Source organism: Erpetoichthys calabaricus, chromosome 6, assembly GCF_900747795.2.
Source record: "Erpetoichthys calabaricus chromosome 6, fErpCal1.3, whole genome shotgun sequence".
NCBI classification, from domain to species: Eukaryota; Metazoa; Chordata; class Cladistia; order Polypteriformes; family Polypteridae; genus Erpetoichthys; species Erpetoichthys calabaricus.
In genome coordinates, this window is record NC_041399.2 from 74,624,699 (window position 1) to 74,647,782 (window position 23,084).

General features: G+C 35.9%; 1 protein-coding gene across 6 annotated transcripts in view; it reads right to left on the reverse strand.

Moving 5' to 3' along the window:
• LOC114653411 (microtubule cross-linking factor 1) overlaps positions 1 to 23,084 on the reverse strand; it is a 236,441-nt gene that overhangs the window by 38,147 nt on the left and 175,210 nt on the right. For 4 of the 6 annotated variants that reach the window (XM_028803708.2, XM_028803707.2, XM_028803711.2 and 1 more), the window contains 4 exons: positions 19,850 to 19,972; positions 16,267 to 16,500; positions 11,008 to 11,169; positions 4,534 to 4,701 (listed from right to left, as the gene is read on the reverse strand). In XM_028803708.2, the coding sequence (XP_028659541.1) occupies positions 4,534 to 4,701; positions 11,008 to 11,169; positions 16,267 to 16,500; positions 19,850 to 19,972 (687 nt within the window). The remainder of the gene's footprint in view (positions 1 to 4,533; positions 4,702 to 11,007; positions 11,170 to 16,266; positions 16,501 to 19,849; positions 19,973 to 23,084) is intronic. The other 2 variants (XM_051928734.1, XM_028803712.2) reach the window with 1 other exon arrangement.

Below are 23,084 nucleotides of genomic sequence, written 5' to 3' on the forward strand. Positions count from 1 at the left end.
GCTTAAAATTTCAGTTAAATCAGTCAAAGTGTTTTTGAGATTTTAGGGTATTTAGTTTTTCTATTAGAAAATTAAATAATTGAAAGTCAATTTCTCAGCGTTTATCAGAAGTTCACATTTAAATTAATGTACGTAAACAAATATATCTACTACAATTGTAAAAAATGACTTTGATCACAATTCTCTGGAAAAATGTTTTTAGATTTTTTGAAAGAGTTGTGAAGAATAAAAAGTGAAAATGAAGTTAAAAATGACTATGTGGTACAAGAACTTGGTACAATTTGCTCTTATTCTACTACTGCTTGACTGCTTCCCAGTGTAATCTTTTCCTATGCTGCCTACGCTGGGTGCCAAAGGAATCAAATCCACTAAAAAGAAATTAATCTATATGAAATAACTAAGGAAAACAGACAGCAAGAACTGTCTCACCACCAAGCACCACTTTACACACATTTTAAATTATCACAGGTATAAAGATGAATGAAAGGAAAATTGCCATGATCAATAATGAAACGATTATTTAAAAATTCAAGGAGAATTCTATGGCAACAGGAGATCAATTAACACAATAGTTATTTATTACATCTACCTCAAGTAAACCCATTTAAATTACAAAAATAGCATTTTCTTATCAGATAAGAGTATAGAAAGTTTTAATATAATGTTTAGTTTTTTTTTTTAAATTATCAGATCAGTGGTTACCTTTAATAAGGAAAACATGAAATGAACAATCTTTGTATGTGAATACCTTTAAGTAAGCAGTCATTCTTACTAAATGACATTTTTTTCTCAGAATTATTTTTTTAGTTTTTGATTCATACATCTGCTGTAATTATATTTATTTTTATATTAAGACATAATGCAGATACTGAAGCCCACTTTAGAAAACAATAGAAAAGTATGATTAACAGCTTTCATTTTAGGAGACATTAGTGAAGAATTGTATTTCAATAAACTGTTCTTGACTGAAAACATCAGATATTCTTTGACTGTAAAAAAGCACTTGATTTGCAGTTGAAAGTTTAAAAGAATGAATCATTTCTGTGTATGATGGATTAAGGTCTTCAGTGGTACAATTAAGAAGGAACACACCAATTTCATTTTTTATACTTATGTGTTTCATCAGCATGAATGAAGAGTGAAATGCTTACAGTATACTGTTTAGATAGCTAGATCTAAGATTAGAATCTGACCGGGCTCTGTGTAAAACAGTCCTTCTGTGTCACAGATCTAAGAAAGTATCATTCAGGCAAAATAAATTGATGATCATATTAGGAATAGTTACTAACTTCAGATATTCTGTATGCATTTTTTAAACAAAACCTGATGTGCTCTATTACTTTGTCATTCTTGCATCGAATGACACAATTTCCATCCATTCATTTATTTATTTTCTTACACTAAACTAATCCAAAATTTGCAACAGCCTGCACCAGAACCATCTAGAGCCAGGCAGACATCTTTTCATATTAAGCCATTCATTTTTTCCTACTTACAATATTATAATGGAACAGTTTGTTCAGTTAGTGTGTCTGTGCAAAGAATGCAGGCCAGTGAGATATGTTGCTCTTACACAGCCTACCATTCTTAAGCTGACACATATTTTGAATTTAGTTCAAACATTAGACCTGGAAATGCGTCCAAGTTATTTCCTTCATCAGTGAATTTATATCTTGATAGATTTTGCCCTAAATGGGACTGACATTAAAAAAAGTCAACTCTTTATGAGTTCTTTAAAGGTTAATTTGAAGAACATTTTAAATAATAACAGGTACAAAAAAAGACAATGAAAATAGTAATAATTTGCATTTAAAAATGAAATATTTAATATCTGAAAGAATACAATCTAATAAAAATGTAACAATTTATTCCACCTAAAATTTGCAGTGTTAATAATCTTACAGAACAACATTTGCATTAGGTTGACAAAAAGACTTCATGTGCTGCTGCTGAAAACTCTTTTCTTTTGAGTAGACTTAGGAGTGAATTCATTTCAGTTTATTCCAGTATGATGCTCTTCAATCAGGTTAAATCACTTAGACATTTCTATCTATTATAAAAAGAAATCCTGTCCTGGAAAGCAGAAAGCAAGTCTACGATACGTGATCTTCTCGTAAGACATTTTAAAGACCCGCAAGACCAAAGACATGCCCTACTTACAATCTATCAAATAGGACAATAGGCAGCAAAACATTCAGTCTTGTGAAGGATTTGAGCATACACAGATCCAGGGCTCTCAGCGCATATAAAGCGTATAAGGACAGTATGTTATAAATTAAATGTCGACATCTAAACGAAGAAGAGAGCAGCGCTGAGAAAAGAAACTCAGATGCGTTGGACAGAAAAAAGAGCAAAAAAGAATAATCGAGGTGCAAATTCAGAAAATAAGGAAAGTAATTATCAGCCCAGAAAAAGTGGAATTGAAAAAAAAGCATGTCCAATCCGGCTCAGAATTAAAAGACAAAGTAGAACTTCATAAAGACGTTTACAAACGTTGACACTAAACACATGCAGAGCAGGTTAGAGACTATGAAACCAGTAAAATTAGAAAGGCTCAAAAAAAAAAAAAAAAAAAACGGCGCTATACACATGTGGAGAAAGTTAAAGAATATGAAAGTAGGAAAATTAGAAAATATAAAAAAAGAAAGTAAAGATCACAGCAGTGCAAACAAACTGCCTCATTTAACTATGCACCAGTCTAACTTTGGTTTTTCACAATAATTACTACACTATTGCACCTTAACATTTAATTCTACTTTATTCACATAATTGTACTTATTTATTATGTTCTACTATACTGTTACCTTTCATTCTATGACTTTTTGTAAATCTAACTGATATTCTTCTAACTTTGCACAGATTTGATAAGCGGTTCAGGATGCATTTCACTGCATGTTGTCCTGTATAACTATACATGTGACAAATAAAGAATCTTGAGAATTTCAAAAACGGAGTTTACCACACATGCATTTATTGGTTACTTTGTTCGTGTATATATATTTATCTGTCTGCTTATTTAAAAAGCTACATTTACCCGAGGAGTCAAAAATGTTCTGTCTAGCCCTTGTACAAAAAACTAGACAAAAGCTGGGGTATCACCTTGGTAACCCCATGTACTTTTGGAACTGTGAGAGAAAAATAGCACATCTTTACAGACAGGAGTCCAATGCAGAACTCTACTTACTTTTTTACTTTGTAAAAAAAAATGATTAACTGCTGATGATGTAGATCATTTTGTCTGTGCTGAAATTCCAAACAGAGAAACCTATCCTGACCTCATTAAAAAGATTCAGCATATTGGGACTCGCAAGATTACAAATATTGTTTTTACAGAAGTTCTGAAATAAAAGTGAAACTAATGAAACAGCAACAATTCAAAGAAAAAAAAATCTTAACAGTGTGTATCTGGAAAACCAAACACAGGGGTTGGCGAGTTAAGCGAGCAGGGGGCAAAGCCCCCTAGTACTATAATATGATGACAGTAAAATACTAAGGCAAACAGCATGTTCATAGTGCAAGATAACAAACAATAAATAAGAAATGAATCTCAAAGGTTAAACAGCGAGTTTTCATTCAGCATTTGACAATCCCTACTAGTTTTTCTGTAAACAACAACAGACTATATTTTATTCCCAAATGTAGGATCTTCATTGTTATTAGCTTAATTAAATGCCTTGAGCATGGAAAAGGTGCTATATAAATAAATTATTATTATTATTATTAAGATTTTAATGTAGTGTGTTCTGTTGGATTTTTCAAGCTGACAATACTAGACATTGTTTACTTCTTTTAAAGCTCGGTTTGCTAATTTATTTAATGATAAAAATGTAGCAGTAGAAAAAATATTGAGCATCATATTCAAATGTGGGTGATTTGTCTAAGCAGAATCAAACTTTTTATATCCCTCTCTTAGTGTTACAATCTACTCATCTGAATAACACATAGAAATTTATAGCCTTAACTATCTATGAACAATTTACCTCAAAATAGTTGACTATGGAATACAGATAAATCATTTTCTTTCTCTCTTTTTATTTAGGATAAGAACAAAAGAAAAAACAATTTCGTGAAAATAATTTTCACTACTCACTAATTATACAGATAGCTCTTGCTATAGTATTAGACAACATAAATAATTCATGTACAGAGAAAGTCATCTGACCGAACTTTAGACACACATATATGAATCACCATAAAATACTAGACACTGAAAATTTACAAAACACTACAGAGTTTCAGATTATTAAAATGAATAAGAAGTCAAAACCAACTGTATTCATTATATTAAGATAACAAACAAAAATACAATAAGACTTGGAAAAAAGGAAATTTCAATGGCTCACCTTTGTAAATATGCATAAAAAGTCTTAGCTAAATCCAACTTCCATTTTTATCAAAATATACAGAAAAAGTCAATTATATTTTATGTATAAAAATACACTTTTCCATAGTATTGACTAAACCTATCTCTGTGTGTTGTATTAAATCAACATTTAATATAATGTTGATCTGAAAGTGTGAACACTTCCATACCTGCTCAATATGGCACTTCATTTCTGCCCACTCAACTTCCCAGGCAGCCTTCTCACTGGCAAAGATCTGTTGCAATTCACACCGCCTGTTCTGCTCATCTCGCAGCTCAGATCGAAACTCTTCCAGGAGAGCCCTCAGAGCATGTAGCACCTTGCGATCCTCACCTTCCTAAGAAAAGAATCAAAGGATCAAGAAAACAAATTCAAAACTCTTAACGATAATCAAATATCAACAGTGACTAACTCTAAATATTGAAAAATCCTGTATACACATAAAACTTTCCATCCAGTTTCTGAACTCATTTTTTCCATTAGAGGGTTACAGAGAAACAAAGAATATTCCACCAGCATTGGGCAAAAAGCAGGAACAACCCTTGGACGCAGTGCACATGCACACGCACAAATTCTCACTGTCTCACAGTGTCATCCCTAGCTAAACTGGGGCCCTTAGCTGCCAATACAATTAACCAGCAGTGAGCTGATTGGTGTTTTTGTATGTTAAAGATGCTTACATTGGTGGTTTTCCATAATATCTTGTGTGTTGGTGAAATTTACAAACGTGCCCTGAATGCAGCCATACCCAGAGCACTTCATACATCAACTTACGTTAACAGCCTTTAACAACATGAAGAGTTCCTCAGGTTTATATGGTGGCAATAAATAATCCTCAACCATGTGTCAGCTAGGTACTATAATATCAGATAATATCTGTTAAACACTCAATATCAAAACTATTATACATAATGCTACTTCATTGTTTGTCAAGTCAACCTCTTGCTTTAATGTGGTGGCAGTTGATGTGACGTTAGCTAGCTTACTGGAAGTTACACCAATTTAGATTTCTAAACACACCTAGAAATACAGCATGAGCTGCTTTACTACTATTGTTTTTTCATTTGACACAATTAGACAATGCCTAGTCATATAAACCCAATTAATATCAATGCTTGAAAGATGTGCTGAAAGTATCTAAAACATATGTAACTGGTAGAGAAAAATAATCAGTAATCAATACAGTGCTTGAATTTTTTTTCCAGATATCTAAGTAGACACACAAGATGGCTGCCACTCATTGGTCCAGACTCCTGGTTCAAATTCCAGCCTGATTTCTTCCGGTATGGAGTTTGATTTTCTATGCTTGCTTCTCTCTGGTTATTCCAGGGTGTCTCCCACAGACTAAGTTTGTTTGATTGTCAGTTCAAAAATATCCAATGGACTGGCACTCCAGGCTGGTTGCTGCTCTTCAAACAATATTGTCAGAGAAGGCTCTCAACCACTGACCTAAATACTGAACATATTCAGTATGATGCAGATATTTTACATAGGTTTTTAAATTGCAGCTATAGAGACATTCTTTATATCTGTTTGTTTGCTTTGACTTATGTTGCCCGATTATATCCATTTTATACTTGTAATTAATTTAGATCACTTTTCAGGGATCTGTTTTCACTTTGATATTACAGAATATTTTTCTGTTGATCAGTGTAAAAAAAGCCAAATTAGATCCACTGTGATTCAATGTTGTATAATAAGTGTGAAAACTTTCAAGGGGTGAATACTTTTTATAGGCACTATAATCTCTCCAGGCCTGCACTGAACTAAACTGATCTTTATTTTCAATCCCAGGCTATTTTAACCACTTCATTTCTACCAGAATTTTGATTTATACATCAACATCCATTCTTCTGGGCTTACCTACCCAACCACCATCTCAACAGTGGTCACTAAATATAATTTCTGCCGAAGCCTGGTATTGAAGTTTTGAAAATCAATATCAATGGAACTTTCATTTAATATGCACAGTCCAGTTAGATTTGTAGCCAGATAAATATCCCTATCTAGACAAAAAAAAATCCTTTATTTCGAGTAAACTTCAAATGATGTGTTCAATTTTACAACACAGTTTTGGAGACTCTCACTTACTTAATTATTTTTTTTACTTAGTCACTAGGGAATTCTTTCTTAAACTTTCCAAATACAGAATTTGGTGAGGATTTTTGAATGTAGCATACTTGGTGAAGTTACAAAATATTTACTTAGTTTTTTTTGAGATGTCCAAATTAAATAATTTGATACTATTAAAAAACACATTACATCCAAAAGATAACATCTGATGCTGTTTCTCCTTAAGCTACTCATATGCTTGACCTTGCTTGCTGTTGTATTGATGAATTTTTGAAATCGCTTGTCTTAAAACATATAAACATTATGTGTGACCTCAACTACTGACTAATTTACTCTTTCAATTATTATCTTGAGATTATTTTAATTTGTATATTTTCCTTCTTTAGATGTCTGAAGAAACAAATCCTCAAAGCTAGTTACTGAAATGCCAGCAGAGTTGCATGTTGGCCAAGAACAAACCATGTATTTGCTGCTTACTTGTGGTTCAATTTCAACTTAACTTCCATCAGGTACTTCTATCATTAATTGCGTGCTTAAGCAATGTGTACTACAATTTACTATACACCCTACACAACCAACAAGTAATAACTGGACATCAATCGATTCGCTCAGTGTCTAAGCTACCTCGCCCGCCACAAGCCTGTTTGCACTCAATTTTTAACTACAGTAGATGATATTGTAAAATGTTATTAAAGAACATGTATTTTATGTACTCCACTAACAGGTGTAATTTCATTTTATTATCATTCCTATTTTTTAATACTAGTCAATGTTCCAAAAATATTTAAAAAATAAAAATGTGATATCTCAATCTTTTATGAAAACGCAAAACGTCAAAATTCTCAGAAATCACCTGAATGCAGACCTTTTCTAACTTGCTAATAATTTTTAATTAACTTTGAAAACTGATACATAGATAAGACAATTAGTATTTAATGCTATCTTCTTTATTAATATTATTTTTTTCAGACAGGTCTCTCTCTGACCTATTTACTATACGGTATTTGTAAGCTCTGGCAGGAACCTCCCACACATCGATTGTCAGACAGCCCAAGGTTTGAGACTAACCTGGCCTTCTTTTAGAACAACATGCACCATCTTTGGATTCTCATCCACAAATATCTGCTATGTTAAAGAATTACATTCCCAACCAGAACAAAAACAACAATTGAGATATGTTGCTTTCATGATGGGTTATCAGACTCTGCTGATGATTTGCTACAATATTAACTTTTTAAATCATTTTAATGTTTATGGAGTTGTATTGACATAATGAATTTTACTGCATACTGCATAATTACATTTGGGCAGCAATAGAGAATCCTACTAAGCAATGGTTACAGCTAAAGTTGCATACCATTAACTAAAATCAATCTTCCTTTCCCTTTAAAGTAGAGCAGAATTGTAATAAATCTGTAAGAGAGAAATGAACATTTTTGTGCTGTTTAAATGGAGAGTCCAATCTTTTTTAAAAAAGAATGTGCATAACCCAAGATTACTTGCTTGCATTTATTTGCTTTTCATTTAATATGCTCAGTGTGGCTGTTCTATTCTGGCTTAGCACCACCTTAATTTAATTTAGCAGAGTATAAAATTACAGCACAGCTATAACAGTTAACATGTTACACACTATAGGGCAAATCCCTGTTTAAAGGTCTACATTAACAACTATGAATTATTTATCTTTGCTAGAGAAGATGCTGATTAAAATGTGAAAGATTGCATTCCCTAGCATCTGTCATTTTGCAGTTTGTCACAAAGTATTCACATATCCAGAGCCTATAACAAGTATTCACCCCTTGGAGTTTTCACATTTTATTGCTATACACCACTGAATCACAGTGGAATTAATTTGGTAATATTTAACACTGATCAACGGAAAAAGACACTTTAATGTGAAAGTGAGTGGACTTCCTGAATGCACCATTGTGTTTTTTTGCACTGGAGTTGTATGTCATTGCGTGATTTAATTATACCATATTTCAAATAGAGTGTAGTGCATTGAGTTTTTAAAATAATGATAAATTGAAATTTTAATAAATAACCATCCTAAGAGTCGAAGAATGGCCACCATATTTATTTTATACTTTAATTTTACGTAAAAAAACAATATTAATGCTGCACCAGTCTGACTTTCTTGGGATTGCAATTGGCAGTTTTTTGGATTACGCAGACTCTTAATTCAGCTTGTAAATGGTCACTATTTTTGATTTTAGGAGAGAAAGAATGCAAGTCTGCCATGTGCTCTGACACACACAGTTTGAATCTGGTGGTCTGTACCTTTAAACGGAAGGTTTGAGGTATAACTACAGATGACTTGTATAATAAGCATGTGTGGATCAGCAGTTTCTTTTGTTTCTATTCACTAATCACGAGGAAGTATTAGATAGTGTAGAGGAGTGCGAGTTACTAAAATGCTCTTTTCGGGAGTTGAACGCACTGTTTTATAAGTCAGGAGTGTTAGTGTAGAAGATCATGTATAGTAATTAAAAGAAGTTTCAATGAAACAGTTTATTGATTTTATTTAATTGTGTATAGCACATTATTTGGTATTACTACATGTCACATTTCAGATATTTTCTATGGTAATCTGAATTCTCTTGTGGTAGACATACTACTATAGAAAATAGGGGTGAGATTATAGTTGGCTCTCATTAATCGCTGATATGGAGATTTCAGGACACACCATACACTGTAGAATAAGGACCTAAAATCAAGAGAATTAGGGGGTTTTGTCAGAAATAGTGCCCACGGAGAAGTGTCTGTTTTTGTAGTGAGGGGAAGCAGAGGATGTTTGGATATCGATTTGTCAACTGCAGGACAAGCACAATGGCAGGATTAAACAAAAGAGAGCAGATGCAAGTAATGAAGCAAGCAAAAAACAAAACAAAACAAAACTCAGCAGACACTCTGGGCCTAGTTATGCAGGTACTCCTGAATGGTAGATAGGGCAGCGTGCCTTCTTGCCAGTTTTAACCACCACATACAAGCTATCTTCTTCTGCTACACTGTGTTTGTTTCTCTCTTTCTCTGTCAGTTTTTTTTCCTCTGTCAATGGCATCCTCTTTCACAGGATTGAACCCATGTCCAGCTCACCTCCTGAGTCTAGATTCAACAGGTTACAGGCCTGGGCCAGGTTCAAACATTCAAGGTGTCCCTTTTGGGCAGGCCCAGAAATGTTTAATAGATGCAGAGTGGGTACAGAAAGCCAGGGTGTTCTCACTCAGCCTTAATGTTTTTAGGGATTCTCTCTTGTTCCACTATGGGATCTTATCTTACACTGTGTGCAGATGGTGCAGACCTATAAATACCTGGGAGTGCAGCTGGATGATAAATTAGACTGGACTGCCAATACTGATGCTCTGTGTAAGAAAGGACAGAGCCGGCTATACTTCCTTAGAAGGTTGGCATCCTTCAACATCTGCAATAACATGCTGCAGATGTTCTATCAGACGGTTGTGGCGAGCGCCCTCTTCTACGCGGTGTGCTGGGGAGGCAGCATTAAGAAAAAAGACGCCGCACGCCTGGACAAACTGGTGAGGAAGGCAGGCTATATTGTTGGCATGGAGCTAGACAGTTTGACATCTGTGGCAGAGCGACGGGCGCTCAGCAGGCTCCTATCAATTATGGAGAATCCACTGCATCCACTAAACGGTGTCATCTCTAGACAGAAGAGCAGCTTCAGCGACAGACTGCTGTCACTGTCCTGCTCCACTGACAGACTGAGAAAATCGTTCCTCCCCCAAACTATGCGATTCTTCAATTCCACCTGGGGGGGTAAACGTTAACAATATATAAAGTTATTGTCTGGTTTTTTTTACCTGCATTATTATCAATCTTTAATTTAATATTGTTTTTTTGTATCAGTAAGGTGCTGCTGGAGTATGTGAATTTCCCCTTGGGATTAATAAAGTATCTATCTATCTATCTATCTATCTATCTATCTATCTATCTATCTATCTATCTATCTATCTATCTATCTATCTATCTATCTATCTATCTATCTATCTATCTATCTATCTATCTATCTATCTATCTATGCTGCTACCTTTTGGACTAGAGGAATATATCTAGCCTCTAGCTGGACATCCAGGGCCTTTATTATTAAAGGTTAACACTGTCCTACACCAGGGTAGGGCCATTTGTTTTTCCTGTATTGGCCAGCACCTCCCCTTCCCTATTTCCGCAGCCTTAGCCTGAATTTGTCAGAAGGGTCAGGCCTGCTGTCTATCATCCTGGTTGAACATTCAATTTTCATCCAGGTAACATCTCTTCCTCCAGTACTGCCTTTCTGGGCCATACAGAGATACCCCTCTGTTTGAGTTGCCATGTTGGTTTGTATTCTCACTGCCAGTGCTAATTTGTCTCTTCCTCTTATTGTCGTATTAGGCCCTGATGCTGTCCTATGCCAGCCCATCATATGGCTATTCAGCTGTGGTCTTGTGTCTACTTTCATGGACAGATATTAGAAAAGAAATGCTGAGATTTTTGATAAAGCATAACTGCTATATACACGTTAAATTATTTAAACTAAATAAAGGAATACACTGAAACACTTAGTATAAAACACCTTCTTCAGGTGCTGAATGAGCTCAGGAGTCTGGAGAGGTGGTCCCTGAGTTCCTCCATCAGATGAGGTCTCTTGAAAGTACACAGCTGCCTCTTGGTCATCCTCATCTTCCCTTTGCTCCAAGATCAGATTCAGTTCTGGCATGCTATCAAACTTGTCATACTACAAAAAAAAAAAGAACACACAAAAATAATCCAACAGATATAAAGAAATCTATTTAGACAGCTGAAAAGGTCCATGAAACATTAAAGGTTTTAGCAGCAACTAAAAGAAAAAACACCCTATGGTGAACACATTCATTTCTTACACTATTATTCTTCCATTCATTTTAGCGTAAATTTGATTCAGTCAAAAACAAAGTTGTGCTGGCAGATAAAAAACATTTTACAATTAAAACTATTTATTTTTAACACAACAGTTTCTTGTATTGTGGTCTGAGAATCACGTTTGGCCCTGTGAACCTACTCTAAGCGTGAATCAAGTTCTAGCCATGCATTGATTGACTGACACTTTTGCAAAGTGTTTTACCTGAATTGTATTTCATTTGTGTTTATGTTTGTATTTATTTTTATGCTAAAATTGCCTCATTCCTTGCAGCAATGTTGCAGTGCGACTACCAGCATGTAACCATAATCAAAATTATTTCCTGAAATTAGATCAGTCCAGTTTTGTTTCATATTAATAACTCACTGTGAACCACTCAAAGGTTTGCTAGGTAATACACTAAAACCCCCCTTTCTCATGAGGTCTTGGACCGACTGTTCTGGTCCATACCAGTGTGTGATTGGCATGTTCATATTTACCTACATGAACCTGACCTACAGGGCAAATTGCTCGATTTCGAAAACAGCTACTCTAAACAAAACAGGTGTCAAAAAAAACAAACAATTGTAGCAAAAGAATGCATTTCTGTAGTATTGAATCTTCTTAAAAAGAACGATGACAAGAATCATTGGTAAATCAGTGTTTTTTTTGTGCACAGTTTTCACAGGAAGCAGTTATTCATCTGGTTGTTGTTTCTTTAACTGTAAGACGTGTGACCCATAGGGGGTGTTCGGTTCTATGACGAAGAGGCAATATAACAACAAGGAGTAATTAAACTGCTATTAAAAGGGGTGACGTTCACATGCATTCTACAGTAGCAAATTATTAAGATATTAGGAAACATAACTTTCTGCTTTTGTCATTTGTTGACATACATCATAGAATTCTTTTTACACATTTGTAATTATGGTATAGCATGCTGAGCTTATAAGCAGAAGAGTGCTTAAAAGGACAAAATTAAAAATAAAATTAAGAAAAACGGAAAATAAAAATGTCCTGAAAACATGAAACAAGTAAATTTCATACATCAGCGTTGCTGGATTGTGAGCATGGCAGCGGCTTTCAATGTAGATAGTGAAGAACAGCCTTTTTACCGTAGCTACTCAATCCTAAGAAAGCAGCTTTTGCTTAAATGACTATTCAAGTGAATGATTGCAATTCTTATCTTGAAACAGGTTCCTTTACTGCAGCTTTGATGAAGAAGGAAAGCAGAAAGTAAGATTTTTATAAAGCAAACTTCTATGGTGACAGGATATTTTAAAGCCTCATTTGCAGTTGAAGCCTTTGCTGTTATTATGGATTAGCTTAGATCTTGGACAAGTTTTGTATGCTAAATTAGGCTAGTATTTTTTTTGGATGTTCTCAGAAGAAACTTTCTCGACTCAGTAATGTCATAGGGACATCAGGTTAACTGACTGATTTCAGTTGAGTTATTTTGCAAAAGTCAAGCCCAAAATGACATTCTGTGCATTTTTTTATTTGCTTTAGTTTAAAATAATTTTACTTGATTTTTGTACTAATTGTAGCCATTGTTTTCAGCGCGACTTGGAAACTTCAGTGTATAATGAAGCCGTGCGTACAAGTAACAATCAAAGAAGGAGGCCGAAATGGGCATCTTGCAGTGTAAAGGAGTGCAAGACTAAACCTTATAAAAGAGCAATAAAAATATAAACATTTTTTTCACTTTTTTTTCAAACAACTTTTCAAAAAGTGTGTGGGCTTCAATCCTAATTCCAAATTATAAATATATTGCACAAAAGCAGTAATGTTTTTTCTTGTTCAGCCATTTGAAAGCATGGCAAGGCAGAATGATTTGATTGATGACATTTTCATATTTCTATAGTTTTGTCTTATGCCTTACTGAGGTTACTGTATTCAGTGGCTGAATGTTTTTAAGCTAAAAGGATCTTTTTAAGATCATATGCAGAATCTGATCTTCAGCAACTATGTAAGAATTTGTTGATTTTGTAAGCAGCAAAGGAAAATGTATGTTGTCTTATATTGTTACATGATATGATTTTGGCTTTATAACACACTAGTAAGGTCATATCCGGAGTACTCTGTGCAGTTTTGTTTTGTATTCTACAAAGAAGACACCGCAGCACTAGAAAAAGTCCAGAGAAGTGCGACTAGCCTGGTAACAGGACTAAGATGTATGAACATGTTTGAGAAAAGAATAAAAGAGCAGACCCTTTTTAGTTTAAGCAAACAGAGATTAAAAGGGGAAGTTTTAAAAATTATGAAACATTAGAACATTGGATCCAATTTGTTATTTTAAAATGAGTTAAAAAAGAAAAAAAAACAAGGGGATACAGTTGGAAACTTCATAAAGATAAACTTCACACAAATATTAGAAAATATGGTAACACTTTAGCTTAGGCAGTGCAAAAATGCATCTATTTCTAATTTATTCTTCTGGAACAAGACCTTAACAAAGGCTTCTTTGGGTCTTCATAACACTTACAAAGCATCACTCAAGTGTTAATTCATCTCTACAATGTGACCTACTAACAAAACTTCACTTTGGGGTGGTCTGAGGTGGCGTAAATGAGACACATTTCTCTTGATATTACATACAGTAATCCCTCGCTACTTCGCGGTTCACTTTTCGCGGATTCACGACTTCGCGGGTTTTTAAATACAAGTGATTGCCCGCCTATCGCGGAAGTTATGTTCCAGACCCATCAGCAACAGGAGAAAAGCCGCGATATAGAAAGACCATATAAATAAACATTTTTATAGTTTAAGCCTTAAAATACCCATCCCACATGCTTTAAACACATGTAAACTTATAAAACACACTTTGTTAACACATATGATATGTGGATGTCGGGCTAAGGATATGAGTAACATCTCACTATTATAAAACATTTTAACTTCACGCAAGACAAGACAGTGAGACAGGAAAATAGGTGATGTACAGGCTTTTAAATTATTGACACGCAGAGCGACAAGCAGCACAAAGCCAGCACAAAGTCCACTTCTCCTTAGCGTTCATTCAGCTCCCCACCCCCTTGACAATGCGAAGTGGCAGGAGTGTACTGCGCCTCCGGGGAGGGGGTTTTGAGCGAACGTGCGTTCAGCCCTCACACACCCCCACTCCTCCTCCTCCTTCCGAACGCGCAGAGCGACAAGCAGGCATTTTGGCAGAAGCAGCACAAAGTCCATTTCTGCTCTGCTCAGAGTTCAGCTGCCCCCCTTCACAAAGCGAGTGCAGACACATCGACGTCTGATCGCTGTGTGCAGTGTTGGTCTGCGGTGTTTAAGAATGCAGAAAGTGTTTAAGAGCATAGGAAGTGTTTATAAGAGTGTGGGAAAGGTTAACAAGAGAGTGAGAAAGGTTTATAAGAGTGTGGGAAGGGTTTATAAAGCCTTAAAATATGTATAAATAATAAAATAAATATAGGTCGCCACTTCGCGGATTTTCACCTATCGCGGGGAGCTCTGGAACGTAACCCCCGCGATAGGTGAGGGATTACTGAATTTAGTATAAGACCTGCGAAACCTTCATATTAACAAGAAACTTTACATCATCTCAATATGTCACACTGCACAGAGATGAATAATCAGTTTATTGATGTTTTTTTTATAAGTGTTAAAAAGACAAAAAGAAGCCTCTGTTAAGGTCTTATTACCTAAGAGGAAAAGAGTAATTGATGCATCTTTGCAATATTTAAACTAATGTATTGCCAAAAGTTTTTCTTCACATAAAGAACTATAGTCGCATTGAATAAGTTTCCAAGTATTTTGGTATGCAGTAGGACTTGAGGAACCTTCAAAACTCAGCTTGATGTCATATTCATCACACTATGGTATTATTAGAGAGCTGTACAGCTTTTTCACTGAAGAAGTTGTACTCACTTTTTTGCATGCAAATTGAGTTTTATTAAGACATTTATGCTAATGTGCTGGCTTTCCATAGCTTCTTAAAAACTGTAAACCACGAGGTAAATATGAGTTTAATGTAGGGCTCATTAATTTTGTATTTCATTGCAATTCTTGCCTTTTTGGGTATTTTCAAGATCAAAGTACTAGTTTCATAGCTACTACAAATTATGTATTCCTTTATGTATAATCAAAATTTTTATTTATTTTTTTTGTTCTTTATTTTGTCTTATACGATTTCTCGTATTAGAAATTTGTTAGTTTTCGCATACCCCTAGTGGTTAGAGCGCAGGGTCAGCCATTGTACAGCGCCCCTGGAGCAATTACAGGTTAAGGGTCTTGCTCAAGGGCCCAGCAGAGTAGGATCTCTTTTGGCAGTGACGGGGATTCGAACCAGCAACCTTCAGGATACCAGCGCAGATCCTTAGCCCCAGAGCCACCACTCCGCCCCTTATATAAGATAAGATATAAGATATAAAAAATATAAGATTAACCAGAAATGTAGCTATTAAAAATGCCTTTTTAGATACTGACTTATTCATGCACTATACAATTTATATAATCAAGCTTTCCCAATAAACTTGGTTAATACCTGAGAACTTGAAAGTGACATTTACAGAGAGACAATCTTCAACTGGTGTTTTAAAAAAGATTCCAGCCTCTGAAAACTAACCGCATTTAAATTGCCAGAGAACAATTAATTTTTCACTCAAACATAATCAGAAACAGCACCATTTTTATCCTTGTACCCAGGTACGCTGACTTAGAAATAAAGAACTGATGACGCCAATGACAAACTGTCTCCCCAGGGGTACAAGACAGATTACTTCAGCTAAGGAATTCTACCTGCTCTTGACTGAACTTTCCCAAAGTTACTGACAAACATAATATGCTTCAGAAATCAGCTCCGGCCTACCATTCATGTGTGTTTATTATTTATCAAATGAGATAAAAGTTTTGCTACTATTTTCAGAAATCAAGTTCAAAACATTGATACTTCTTACATAGTGAACTTAATTACACAGCCGGAGTACAATACACAGTTCTGACCTCCATTAGGTCATCTTCCTCATCATCATCAATCTTCTTTCCCTGCCTCCAGTGCTTGAGAAGCCACTTAAGCTTGACGTAGAAGACAAATGTGTTTTGCCGGAAAAGCCGTAACTCCTGCTGCATCACAGTCTTCTCCTGGCTCCATGATTTTTCTTCCAGTTTACTCTGCAAACTCATACTCTGGACCTCAAAGTCCTTCCGCACTAAATTTTTCCGGTATTCTTCCTCAAGCTGTTAAAGAGGAGGAAAAAAAACAGCTGCTAAGATTTTTATCATATGTAGTATTAGTCTATTGTGTTTCTTTCTACCATGTACTGTGCATCTTTTATTGCTACGCTATGGAGAATATTGAGCTCAAAAGAATTATCTGACAGTAGTTAAATGAGGGATATAATTTGCTATTTAAAATTAATGTTTTAGAATATCTTATCATTGACTTGAACAAACAGCTTGTAGAAGGTAAAAAGTTATAAACTAAGAAATTATGGAGTGCAGCATGGCAGCAAACACTCTCCAGCATTCCAATCAGCAAGAATTACTAACTAGATAATGTTGGTGAATCACTCAGACCGATTTAAGTCTACCTATATCACCACACCAAGCCAATTCATTCCAAGCTAAACACTCAGATATTAAGTGTAAGAATTGCATCGTATTCTGTACACATGACAATAAACTTGAACACAATTCAATATAAAGGAGAGGGGTTACTTGGAAAAGTGCTAGAAACAATTAAAGTGATGTACAATGCATGGGGTAGGTAGAAGGACATCTTTGCTTTCTTGATATACACAGAGTGGTCATAATATTAATAACAAACTAATAAGATGGTAACTCATTTGCCCTTAAAGCACCACAAATTTGTTGAGGTATGGACTCAAGGAAAAAGGGCTGCACAGTAAAGCCAGACTATTTCTCCTTGAGTATGTAGCGCAACTGTTATAAATGTGCTTAGCTTGCATCACCTCTCACAGATCCTTAATTAGACTGACAGCAGGTTTTTGGGAATGTGACTGCAATAAGCTGAGGTCAAGTTTCTTGATTCTATAATAACAAACATTTACAATGTTAGGAAGAGTGATTTAAAATAATTACTTCATGGCAGTGGACTAAATGGGTGTTCTTTTGACTCCGAGTTTTAGCCTACATTTTGGGCTTATAGCTTTTAATTTCTCTTTGATCTCTATGGCATTTTGACCTTCCTTTTCATTTCTAAGAGTTTTGCTTCACAAATCTCCTGGTGCAGGTTTCTGTGAAAGAATCTTGAATAATGAGAGCTAACTTCACTTCCCATTTCAGGATTCTTCTTGTTTTGTGACATTCAGCATTATTTGGCTAAAAAGATACACTGCAGTTATGATGAGAAACGCCCAACTGGCAATGATCGCCTGTGGCATTCAGTAGTCTGATCTTGTTGAGAGTAGCACAATGCAAGTTTTGTAGAGTTAATTTATTTCAGAAAGTCTTCCACACTATTTTTTTCAATATGCATTATGGTTTGCAAAGCAATTACACCTCTAAACATAAGTGAATAGCAGGATTTCATTTTTTATCCAAAAGCAGGTAACTGCCTATCAGCTATTAAAACATAATTGCATGCCCCAGAGACTTAGAATTTCACTCAATAAATTATTTCATAATTAAAAAGAAAGGCATCTGCCTGATGATTTTAAAATGGGAACTAATAGATTACAAGTGCAAACGTAAAACAAATCCCTAAAAAGATACTAAATACATCCATTTAAGGCAGATGCAGTTCCAGTTTACCGAGTCACCTCTTGAGATTGCATTAATATTAAATAAAAAAATTATCCAAGGTGTTTTCCCAAAGAGGTATTCCATTTTTGTGACAGTCTACCATACTGAATAAATTCTGGATGTACACAGTACTGTATTGTGCAACCCACAATGATCTCCAGGCTTTATATACTAGTAGCTAGCATCCTGAAAGCTAAGGTTACAAAATTGTGTTCATAACAAAATAAATATTGCAAAAGCACAAAGGCAATTTTGTATGATCCAGTGATTTAAATTTTACATTCATAGGCACTTGCACCAATAATATGTTTGACTGCAAACTGAAGCAGGGTCTTATACATATGGGACAGAGTATTCACATAAAGACTCTCCACAACAGGCTTCTTCTTCTTCTTCTTTCGGCTGCTCCCGTTAGGGGTCGCCACAGCGGATCATCTTCTTCCATATCTTTCTGTCCTCTGCATCTTGTTCTGTTACACCCATCACCTGCATGTCCTCTCTCACCACATCCATAAACCTTCACTTAGGCCTTCTTCTTTTCTTTTTTCCTGCCAGCTCTATCTTTAGCATCCTTCTCCCAATATACTTAGCATCTCTCCTCTGAACATGTCCAAACCAATGCAATCTCGCCTCTCTGACTTTGTCTCTAAGGGGAAATTAAAGAGTGGTGCAATTTTGACAACCTGAGACAAAAGTACCTTCTCTAGCTGATGTAAAGGCTCAGAGTGATTATTAATTTACAAATCTGAAATGTCCAATAATGTCTACTGATGAAAGCATATGTTGAGAGGATAAGGACTTGCTACTAGTTACCATCGGGGGCTGATGACAAGTCAGATCACTTTCTTCAGTGAGGTCATATGTGAGGGATGGCCAGGACGCCCTCAACCTTGAAGGACAGGGGTAGACAGCAAGCACTGAGCAGCCCCCCTAGGTTGCACCAGTGCCACGGATTCCAACAGAACCTTATGGGATCTGGAATTCTTTGACTCAGCCCTGTTGGGTTCTGTGGGTTTAGCCAGAGGAAGCAGCAGGGACTAGGAAGCCCTATTCTGTCGGGCTCTCACCTCATCCGGAAATGCTTCTGAACCAGAGCTTTGGAACACTGGAAGTGCTTCTGCGTGTAACATAAAAGGAGCTGTCTGCCATAACTCCGGAAGCTAAAGTCGGGAGGAGGAGGACAAAGCTTGCAGAAAGGAGCAGAGGAGGGTGTGACAAATGGAGAGGGAAAGAGAGAGAGAGAGAGAAATAGAGGACGACAACAGAGAATTTTGTATTGCTATGTGCTGTTCTAAACTGTGATTGTGTTGTGGTAAACACTTGTCAGGGAAGATTTTCTCAGGAAACAGAATAAATCCTGTTGTTTATTGGCAACTTGTGATCAGAGCCTGCCTGTGTCAGATGTTTGGGTAGCTAGAACGCCTCCTGGTTATCACGCTTAATTTGTACTACTGATGAGTTTTCAGTCTTCTGTTTTCCCAAATAAGAATGGAAGATGCAATCGAAGCTTGAAGTTGTTTATGAAAGAGCATCTTTAGAGCAAATGTGATTATTGATCTTGTTGAGCCACCGGGTGATCACCTACAATAGTTATTTCCCTGGCACTAATAACACGCTTATCATGTTAAGGAGTAAACTGTTTTCAATGGCATGTGAATATTTTAAAGTTAGCTTCAGGTGTACTAAAAAGTACCTCAGTCTCCATCTTTTTTAACACTGAGAGCAAAATTCTTATATTTTTATGTATGATGTATTTAATCTTCATAAAATAATGTGGTATATTTATTTTTTGAGACAATTAAACAAATAAGAAGAATAATACCTGCATTATTCGGCTATTGAAAGCTTCCTGTTCCTCTTGTCGAAGTCTTCTCTCCTGCTCCAGCCGAGCCTGCAACTCCCTGACTGGAGTAATGGCCTCTGGTAAAACGTGTGCATCCCTGAGCTACCCATCAAGGAAAAGAAACAAGATTAGATTTCAAGTTTCCAATGTGCAAAACAACTAACATGTTTTAATAATTTTAACAGGGTTTCGAAGGTTGCATTCAGGCCAGCACATTAATGTACTGTATCAATGAATTTTATAAATATAATTGCTCCTAAGGTACCTCACCTCTACTTATATTTTGCACATCTTTACTACTAGTTACGTTTTGAAATGGATCACACTGTTGCAAGTTTATCGTTAATAGATGAAACAGCCAGGTGGATTGCTTTGTGTGGGTAGTGTTTCTCTCATATTCTCATTTTTTCTTGCTGTTCCTGTACTTGCTGACAACCCTAAATCATTTGGACAGGAGAGCACAAACCCACTATCTTTTCAGCAGTTATTTTTCCTAAAAACTACTGGACTAGGACTGGGAACTTTCTTCCTAAAATTCTCTCTTTAGGGTAGACTACTAGCTCGTAAACCCAAAGCTGCTGAGATTGGATCCAGCAATATTCAATCTTGTGTTAGGCAGACTGGACTCCTTTGGTAATGTGTCTCTCCTGAAAATCCTTGGGTACCGTTGGTTTGACTTTGTATCGAATGAGCGGTTGCTCATGGAGTCCCAAATGAGGCACATTACCTGCATTGTGAAGGAGCGTCAGTTGTGGCGCGTTTCCCAGAGGGTGATCCAGCTCGTAAGAACCTCATTGTTGGGGAATCGAGTGGCTGCACCAGACCAAGGGGTCGCCCATGTAACACCTGGCTGCGGCAGATACAGGGTCATTTCCGGATAGTGGGATTGGACCGCGTGTCTGCCTGGGGGTTGCCAACCAGGATCCCGAGTTGTTTCGTCTTGTAGTGGGTGAGGCAATGCACTGTACCAGAGCATGCTCACCAACTTGACTTGACTTGTTAGGCGGGCTGGATTCAGAAAATGGATGTGGAAGGAATTAATGTGTCCAAGCCCTGACTTTATAGCATACACACTGGCAAGCACTGGAAATTGTTCTCACATTTGGGAACGTACAATAGTAAAATCTTTTCAAAAGCTGGTCAATTTTTGTAAAATCTAGGTTTTCTAATTGTTACAATAGTTTAGGGCCAACCACAGTAAGTTAAAGTTAACATTTAATTCACATAAGCATTTGCCTAGCTAAAATAGAATGTTAGTTTTACTACTGTATGATAATATACTGTATAGATAATTTAAGGTTCTGCTTTATCCCCTATAGGCTAACATGTTAATGGAGCAATCAAAACACTATCTCTATGATGTCATTGTAGAATACACTCAGATAAAATAAGAATCATAGAAAGACTGACTGTTTGCAAGCAGAAAGGTATAGGGGCATACAATTTTTTTGACCATGTGTCATGCTACAATAGTAATGAATGCAGTAACTTAAAAAGAAAACACAATTTGGATATGTAATCTTGAAACTGAAACATCAAAAGTGAGTAGTTATTTTTTGGTGTACTATCAATATTTCTGTTTATTTTTGTATGAACTGTTTTTGCCTTGAATTTCATTAAAACCTTTAAAAAAAACAAACATACTTGGAGTGCGTAATTTCTTGTGTATGCACCATACTCAGTGTTTTCAATCTTTTCAACATAGTAACTGCAGAATTTTGGAAACCTTGATGAAATACAGATATAATTAAAGGAGGCATGAAAACTTGATGAAAATGATTCCACCTCAATAAAAGTATAAGTGTGTGTCTGATTATATGGTTGGTATGTCTCTGTCATACCAAAAAATGTCTCATTACAAAATTTTCAGTAAGAACAAAAATTACATGTCATTCCAGCAGATAGTGCATCACAAACATTAACACTGCCTTTACAAATACCGTACCAAATGGCATATAACAGAGAGTATTGCATGGTGCACTGCGAATGTTAACACTGAGGTCTTTATTTATTACTTAGACTTCAATCCATCCTAGATGGATAACTGTATACAGTAAATTTATTTTTAAATGGACGGCTGCAAACTCATAACACAGATCAAGATGCAAATAGCACTTTCAATTCATACTACTTGTCATCTAGTAATTAATTTTAATGATTGTTGCTTTTCTTACAATGCAATGACATTGTAATGTAACTTGGGTTTGTCACAACCCTTGAGAAAGATTTAGAAATCACTTTTAAAGTGACAATCCTTCATTAATAAATTAACAAATGCACCAGTCAGACTTTGACAGTTTGACTATATCTGTTATTATAACAGTTCCCTTTCCCCTTCATGAAAAAGGTAAAAATGAAAAAAGCTAGTTCTTGTAACAGTTTCCTGATTATAGACTTTTGATATTTTCATTTATTATATTTTTGCTAAGACGACATATTTTTGTTAAAGCCAAATCTTATCTTTATATATAATCTTCATTTGGATCTTGATCTTTGTTTGTCCGCAAAAAGTTTACATGCTGTCATTAATCGCTAGATGGCAACACTGAGTCACATCTTTATATATAATCTTCATTTGGATATTGATCTTTGTTTGTCTGCGAATTCATGTTCCCCTGACACTGCCTTGGTTGTTACTTTTGTTTACAAACACTGTCGATACCACTCTTTGTGTTTAGATCTGGTGTCAACACCGTGCTTTGTGTTTAGATCTGGCGTCGACACCTGCTTCGTTGTCGAGACTGTGGTTTTTTGTGTTTCTATCGACCATCATTGGCAGCACTTCGTCCAAATCGAATGTTCACCCACTTCTTGGAGTTGGCAGTCAGAGTATATAAGTTGGGCACACTTCTGTGATTTTACATCAGACGGCGTTTGGAGTTCAAGAAAGAAACATTGGTTCGTCCTTACTCTTTGGATTGCCACAAAGCAACCTGCGAGATTGGAGAAAGGTTGAGAAGAGATCGTGAGAGGAAACGACAGCGTCGTGAAAACGAGACGGACTGTGAACGGAGAGAAGCAGAAATGCTCCTCCACCACCACATAATTACTATTCGGACAGTGATTCCGAGTAGGCCGTTCCTATCGAATCAATGTCCAAGGGATTTGTTTTGTAATTTTGTTTCCCTAATAAAAAATCATAATGCTGTGCGACGAAGGGCCCAGTTCACGACTGGTAGCCGCGTTTAAACAGGGAGCCCTTCACAGACAACTT